This window comes from Lichenostomus cassidix, chromosome 1 (assembly GCF_008360975.1).
Source record: "Lichenostomus cassidix isolate B80296 chromosome 1, HeHo_3.0, whole genome shotgun sequence".
NCBI classification, from domain to species: domain Eukaryota; kingdom Metazoa; phylum Chordata; class Aves; order Passeriformes; family Meliphagidae; genus Lichenostomus; species Lichenostomus cassidix.
The window spans coordinates 86949060-86957430 of NC_139479.1; the positions used below are offsets into that span (position 1 = coordinate 86949060).

At 40.7% G+C, this 8371-nt stretch overlaps 1 protein-coding gene across 1 annotated transcript; it reads left to right on the forward strand.

The window, feature by feature from the left end:
- Positions 1 to 1673: 1673 nt before the first annotated feature.
- On the forward strand, positions 1674 to 2639 carry LOC146445125 (taste receptor type 2 member 40-like). Its single transcript, XM_085049751.1, has one exon. It carries the CDS (start codon positions 1674 to 1676, stop codon positions 2637 to 2639), a length of 966 nt encoding a protein of 321 aa, XP_084905877.1.
- Positions 2640 to 8371: the final 5732 nt, after the last annotated feature.

Sequence of the window (8371 nt, forward strand, 5' to 3'; positions counted from 1 at the left end):
GTAGACTACCAACATTTGAAAGCAGAATATTATAAAAATTTCCAGAGCTTCTGAGGGTTTTCAGCCGGTTTGTTAAACATATAAAATCAGAACAGTATTTGATTGGTTTGCAAGTCTTGACATGCAGGAAGCTGGAAGTTTTTCATCTGAATTTCAACAAAGAACTTTGCAGATGGGGTAGTGGGAAAGCCATTCAGAGCAAGTATCAAAAGAAACTGACCTGAGAGCCACACCTTTCAATCACTCTGTCACAAAGTGATAAACCCAGAGTTTAAGAAAGCAATGAAACATATTCACTCCTATTTCACACAAAATTATTGCTAATAATATTTTTAGTGAGGACAGAAATACAGTTTGTACCAATACTAAAATTAATTCATTTTTAGAGTACTGTTTGTTTGATCTTGAACTATTGCAATCTTTTTCTTGGTGTGTGTTTTATAATCATAAGTATCTGAACATAACATGTACATTACACATATTATGGTACATGTATCAAATTTATAAAGAGATGTACATATATCTGAGGTGAATGCTCACAAAGTGCTACTCCTACAGGTACTTGATCACAAAGGTTTGATCACTGCCCTAGGCAAACACAGATTACACTAAGCACTGGTAAATTCAAACTATGCTAAGAAACAGCTTTGAAAATGTCACACAATTTCTCCCTTCATCACTGCCAACAGCTTCTTAGTGTACTCCTGACAGCTACGTGTGTTAACTGCATTTCTAAGGAGCCTTTGTGTCTTTCCTTCTGTGTTGTATCCTACAGATAAAATGTGCTTCTCAACCATCCTCACTAAACCCAAGCCACTTGGCTCACTTAGTAGATCTACATACTCTTGGATGTGGAAAATGCTTGAATGCACATATAACAGAATTTTAAAACTATGCATGTCTCATATGGCAGCTAAACTGACACTTAAGCCAGTACTCCTGTATGTAATGCTGTATATCGCCCAATCTTAAATTACTTAGGCAAATTCCTCACCTCTTCAGGCAGCTTGTTGAAAAAGTACCAATGAAGTACTCTGATAAAAGGATTTGCCTTTTCTCTATCTTTATCTTCCTATAGATTTATTGTTCTCTTTTGGGACACTCAGAGGAAGAATGCAATGATAATTAAATTAAAATGCTTAAAACCTCTACACACCAAAAATACCTGGGACATGCCTCTTTCCAGCAGCTACTGGAATCTATTTGATCAAGTAAAGAAGCTGATCTAGTATTAAGAAGCCACAGTAATTATTGCTACAAACTCTGAAGGAAAAACAATGCAAGAAAGAGAGATAAATAGGCATGAAATATAAAAAACAAATCTAGACATGTAAAGCAGGACATCAGACACTGGAGTGCAAACCTGCAGATGGAAAAACACCACTTCAGCTGCTCCATAACCCTTCCAATGCAAATCCTTTCACCAAACTGAAAACTATGTAATTGAGTCTTCATCCAATTTGCATGCTTAGACAAATCAGTGGAGCTATCAACCCCAAAACCAACATGTAAACTAGCAGAAATATTGAATGACATTATGATCCTTCTGCCCCTGAGATAAATAGGTGAGCAAGTGCCCATAACAGCTCATTGGGATTGGCAGTGCCTGGCAGATCTGAGGCTTTTAGGAGCCCAGGTGAAGCTGAGCAACAATTGCAAGCACTTAGGTTACAATGGCCACATCTTTCGTTCTCCCTATTCTATCAATTGCTATAATTGAATCCATGGCAGGAATTCTAGGAAATGGAATTATCATGGCTGTCAGTTCATCAAGTTGCATTAGGAGCAAAACATGGTCTCCATATGATATGATCATGATCTCTCTGAGTTTATCTAGAATCATTTTGCAGTCCTGGTGTGTACTGCATTTCTTCATGATTATATTTCTTGAAACCTATTATATGAAAAATGTGTTTGTAGTTTCCAAAATAATTTTCATGTTTCTGAATTGCTCAGGTCTCTGGTTTGGTGCCTGGCTTAGTGTGTTCTATTGTATCAAGGTAGCCAGTTTTACGCAGTCTTTCTTCATCTGGCTGAAGCAAAGGATTGCCAGGCTGATGCCCTGGATGCTGCTCACATCATGGCTCTGCTCCTTCGCAACTGCAATTCCCTTTGCCTGGGGTGACTATGGTGTGCATGACAACTTCACAGCTCCTATACCTGTGAAAAACTCTTCAGCAATGACAACCACAAGGAAAGAAAGCTTGACTTTATTGATTTATCTCTGTAATGCAAGTACAGCTTTGCCTTTAATACTGTCTGTTGTCTCAAGTGTCCTGCTGATTCGGTCTCTCTGGGTACACACCAGACAGATGCAAAATAATGCAAGTGGCTTCAGGGATCCCAGCTTAGAGGCTCATATGAAAGCCATCAAATCAGTCTGTTTCTTCCTCATTCTTTATAGTGTATATTTTATTTGTTTGCTTCTTTTCTTATTCAATGGTTTTTCAATTTTAAGCGATGGGGAATCTGTTTGTGAAGCTGTGATTGCTGCCTGTCCTGCAGGGCACACAATGGTGTTAATCTGGAGCAATCCACAATTTCAAGAGCTCCCAGCTAGGATTTGGCACCACACTACCTGTCCTGTCAAAGTTAGATACATGTTAAAGAGAATCACTTTGCCTGGACTTTCTAGTTGAGATCCAAATGAACTAAATTGAAGTCATCAGAGGTATAAAGTAATAGACGCTGGAATGAGTAGTTTAGGGCCTTGATCTGGAATCATGAATATGGGTGGAAATTTGCTTTACTTATATTAGAGTCTTGTTAGGAAGAATTGTTTGAATTGTTTCCTATTTGCTGTAATTTCCTTGGAAATCACCATGGTTTCTCTAAGACAGCAGAAAAACGAGGACAAGACTCAGATTCCTGTATGATTCAGGAAAGAATGACATGGCCTTTTGAGCTTCCTGCTCTTGCTGAGATAGTGATCACTGTCACTCTATTATTGTTATATCAGAACTGGAATTTCATAACCCTTTTCAGTGTTAGTGGCAGTTTATTTACTCTTAAAGGGACTGTCACCAAAACATACAGGACTTGGGCCTTCTGTTGACGAAGCCCCTTCTGATGGAATGTATCTAGTTTGGATGCTATCAGTCTGTTTGGAGCAATGTACCCGTATTTGATCTTAGTCTGTGCCTCAATTGCTTTCTTTTAAAACTTAAAAAATTCCTAGTTAAACAAGAACTTGTGTTGGAGTCTTCCTTCCCCTCATGACAGAAACTGGTTCACAGGTGACTTGAAGCAGTGGCTTGCAGGAACATCTTTCCTGCCGTTTTTAACAGAGCTGCTGAAAATTCAGCACATGGCAATGACACCCTCACAAGGCGTTGCCAGCACCAGTGAAACATGCTGCTTCCCAGCTCAGCACCATGGAACACCCATGGTGGGAGGGTTGGTCCATCCTCTGCCCTTCCCTGCTGTCCCCTCACTGCTCTTCAGCAACAAACCTCAGGCATCTCTGAGCACACCAACAGGCAAAACACATGGGCTGTGCTCACCCCACAAACCGTGGGTGCTGTCCTGCTCCTGGCTGAGCTGTGAGGCACATGGCTGCTCAGCAGGGACATCCTCAACAGCTGCTCTCACATAATTTGGTTTATGTTCGGTTCTTCCACATTCCCCATGAACATGAGATTTGAAAGCGATTCCTGTGCTATTTTTCTGACTGTTTAAATACATCTTCCCAAAAAATCTTTCTTTCCACAGAATTAAATCAAATAGTTCCCTGTGCATTGACGTGCATTAGGGAATCTAAGAGGCAAAATATGTGGCTAGCACAGGTCTTTCCCATGAGAATTTTCTCCTGTGTTTTATAAACAACGATAAAGTTTGGATGTTATTAAAAACAGTGTCTCGAGATTTGGACAGTTCAGGCCTGGCCCATCAGGCCAATCTGACTGACCAATCTGAGTGACCTCTGAAAAATCTATATGAGTTGGAATCAAATAATAAAAGCTCTCTTTTTATGCCACACTGAGAATCCGGGTCTTTTCTCTGCTAGGGGCTCAACAGCGACACAAAATAGACAGAAATATTGGAAGGAGCCGCATAGGATCAATCTCGTGGTACATCTTTCATTCCCTAACTGACCAGTTACATAACTATTGCCATGCTGTAGTGTGCTTATGCTTTTCTAGAGACTTCTCCCTAGCAGAAACCTGTACCATCCCATGCTGTAATCTTATTGGTTTACCCCTTTCTTCTCCCTGGCTCCTCCCCTCTGGCTTCCCCTAGTTGGTTCTTCTGAGTAACCACACCTCTGTTCCCTCTCCTTATAACCTGCTGAGAAAGCGGAACTCAGGGTTCACCATCTTGGCTTTCCAGCACCCCGAACCCTCCCCCCCCTCTCCGTCCCTCTCCACCCTCCCCTGACCCTCAATTGTGGACCTTAATAAATCCCTGGAAACTTCAGATGGTGATCCTGCATTTCTTCCATCGCCACACCTTCACGGAGTCTCGCGTGCCCCGCAGCTCCACTGCCTGCTACAGCCACGTGTCTGCCTGGCGTGTTCTGGCCACGGGTGGCTCCCTCCACATTGCGGCGTGGGGTGGCAGTTTGTGAATCTTGATACCGCGCTGCAGCATTGCCACATGAATAAAAGTATTTTTAACATACATTTTATACAGAGTGGACTAAATCATGTGTTCCTTTGGATAAATTATTAGACAAATTTCATAAAGATTTGTTGTGGGGAAAAAAAATTACAACCCTTATACTAGCAGGAAAATGAGACTTACAGCAGTTACAATGCTGTGATGTCAAACATCTTGTCTAAGAATAGGTATTTTTTCTCTTTCCTCTCTTCTGTCTGTAAGTCAGAAGTTGGTTTGATTTCCCCCATCCTAAATCTACCAATTTGCAACCTGAAGAAAGTTTGAACAACATGGATTCAGACCCTTCCAAAAGATCTGAACTATTTCCACACACAGCAATGCTACTCAGCCACACTGGCAGCTCTGTTCAAGTCAGGCAAAGTGATTCAAACCAAGAAGCAAACAAAATTCAAAGCTCATTCTGCTGTAACACTGGCAGAAGGAGATGAAGCAAATTACATTGACTTGTCGCTCCTTCCATTAAGGATCCAGGAAAAAGCTCACAAGATTTCTCTAGGAAACTCCTCATATGTTGCATAAAACAATGAGGCCAACATTTGAAATGAAGGTCTTCTCATTAAAGACACTCCGCTGGATTTCTCTAATTTAATATTGAAAAAATCATCACTGAGTAGCTCAGACAAAGAAAGGCAGCAGTCCCAAATTACTTTCTAAAGCACAGTCTTTTCCAAGCAAAAAAACAGTAATTTGATTAGAGGCATTAGCTCAAGGCAAGAAATGCAAATACCCACACGAGAGATCCCTACAGGATCCTTCACTGATTTGCTTTCCCAAAAGAACACCTGGAATTTTCATAACATCAATTCTGGATGAGTTGCAATGGATTTGGTTTTCAGTGACCATCACAACAGGATTTTAAGGAAGACCAAAAGCTGTGTGCCAGGCTATATTGATTTTCTGGGTATGCTGGAAGAGGGAGACAAAGGAAGATATTATTAGAATTTCTGGCTGAATTAAGACCTTGTTTTTGAGGTTTTGGCTGTCTTGTTTCAGAGGAAACTACCACAGTGCAACTGTCTGACCTTACAAGAAATTCCTGAGAGAAGCCATGGTGAGGCTTGGCCCTCTCTACATACACAAGCTGATCCCAACATGGCTGCTAAACCCTTGGCCTCTCCCTGAGCTGTGCTGCAGCTTTGCCTGTGACAGGGCACAACTACCTACTGCCATGGGGGCTCTGCATGGGCTGCAGGGTGGATATCTGCTCCAGTGAGCTCTGCCAGGGGCTGCAGGGTCACAGTCCACATCAGCATGATCTTCTCCAGGGAGCAGGGAGATCTCTGCTCTGGGGCCTGCAGCATCTTGTGATACTACTTCACTGACCATGGTGTCTGCAAGGCTGCTTCTCTCCCATATTCTCTCTCACTCCTCTCTCACAGTTGCTCTGCATTGGTCTTTACCCTTCCTTAAATGAGTTGTCACAGAGATGTCACCACCATCACTGATGGGCTGAGCCTTGGCCAGCTGTGGGTCCTTTTGGGGTAACTCAGACTGGTTCTGTGTGACACAGGGGCAACACCTGGTCCCTTCTCACACAAGACATCCCTGCAGCCTCCTCTCTCCCTAAACCTTGCCCATAAACCCCACTCATATCACACAGATATTTGCTGGTTATCTCCTGGCAATGGGCTCATGGTCAGTGCTGAATGGGCTTAGATCAGCCTGCTCTACAGGAAGGTGTCCCTGCCTATGGCAGGGTTGGAACTAGATGTTCTTGAAGGTCCCTTTCAACACAAACCATTCTTTGATTCTGTGATTCAATGAATGAGCTTAAAAGAGCGGCTGAATTCAAAGAGCTGCTCAAAAGTTTTCCTAAAAGGAAAGTGTTCTGTGTTTGCTGATATTTTTCTATTGGAAGTATCTGTGAACAACATGCTAGAGAGCAGCTCCTGACCAAAAAACCAAAAACACTCTTCTTTTATCCCTCCAACATGAAACTGAAATTCTAGCAGTGGGTGAGAAAGTAACTGCTTTACAGAAAATTTTCACACCAAAATTATGTCAGTGTGTGACACCTCCGAAAATTCTCCTACAGGTACACTTGCAATATTTGGAAGCAGAATTTCCTAATCTGTTAAAGAAAATTCCAAAGAGAGGGCTTCTCTGGATTTTGAACCCATTTGTTAAACATATATAAAACCAGAACAATATTTGATTTGCTGGCAAGTTATGAAATCCAAGAAATTGGCCATTTACAGATTAATTTCAACAGAGAATTTTGCAGATGGGTTAGTGGGAAAGCCATTCAGAGCAAGTATCAAAAGAAACTGAACATAGAGACAGAACTTTGAAGCACTGTGTTACAAGGTGACAAACCCAGAGTTATGAAATGGGCTTAATGACATGTTAAAATAATGAAGCATATCCAATCAGATTGCTCTCACTAAAAACACTAATATTTTTAATGAAAACAGAAAATGAGCTTATACCTATATCAAAATGATTTAATTTTTACAATATTGTTCATTTGACCTTGAAACATTTCAATCTGTTCCTTGGTGTACGTTTTATAATAATATCTGAACATAACATGTACATAACACATACAAAGGGTTATGTATAAAATATATAAACAAATATGCAACTATATGAGGTGAATGCTCACAAAGTTGTACTCCTGCAGGTATTTGATCACAAAGGTTTCATTACTGCCCTAGGCAAATACAGATTACATTAAGCACTAGTAAATTCAAACTATACAAAGAAACAGCCTTGAAAAAGTCTCACTATTTCTCCCTTCATCACTGCCCACAGCTTCCTAGTGTACTACTGACAGCTACTTGTGCTACTGCATTTCTAAAGAGCCTTTGTGTCTTTCCTTTTTTACTCTATCATACAGATAAAATATGTTTCTCAAAACTTTTCACTATACCCACGCGTCTCCATTCACTTGGAAGACCTGTATCCTCTTGGATGTGGAAAGTGTTTGAATTCACTTCTTTTAGCAAGTAAAACAGAATTTTAAAAGTATGCATGTTCCATATAAGAGCAAGACTGATTTGATTGACATTTCTGCCTTTGCTCCCGCGTATTGCCAGATCTAAATTCCTTAGACAAATTCTACAATTTTTCAGGAGGCTTGTGAAAAATAGGCAAGTGAAGTACTCTGGTAGAATGACTGTCTTTTTCTCTGTCCTTACCGTCTTACAAAATTAATGTTCACTTTTGGGACAGTCCAAGAAAGAATGTAATGAAAACTATAATACTTAATACTCTCCACACACCAAAAATACCTGGGACAATCCTCCTTCTAGCAGCCATTTGAAGATACCTGATAAGGAAAAGGAGCTGACCCAGTATTACAAGAGACCACAGTAACTACTCTCATAAACCCTGTAGCAATAACACTGCAAGACAGGGAGAGATTAAGGCATCTGGTAAAAAGAGCAAATCTAGACATATAAATCAGGATATCTAGATATATAAATCAGGACTGCAAATCTGCAGATGGAAAAACCCCACTTCAGTTGCTCCATAACCCTTCCAATGCAAATCCTTTCACCAAACTGAAAACTATGTAATTCAATTTTTATCCAATTTGCATGCTTAGACAAATCAGCTGAGCTATTAACCCCAGAAAACAACATGTAAATAGCAGAAATATTGAATGACACTATGATACTTCTGCCCCTGAGATAAATAGGTGAGCATGTGTCCATAACAGCTCATTGGGATTGGCAGTGCCTGGCAGATCTGAGGCTTTCAGAAGCCCAGGTGAAGCTGAGTAATAACTCCAAGCTCTTGTGTTGCA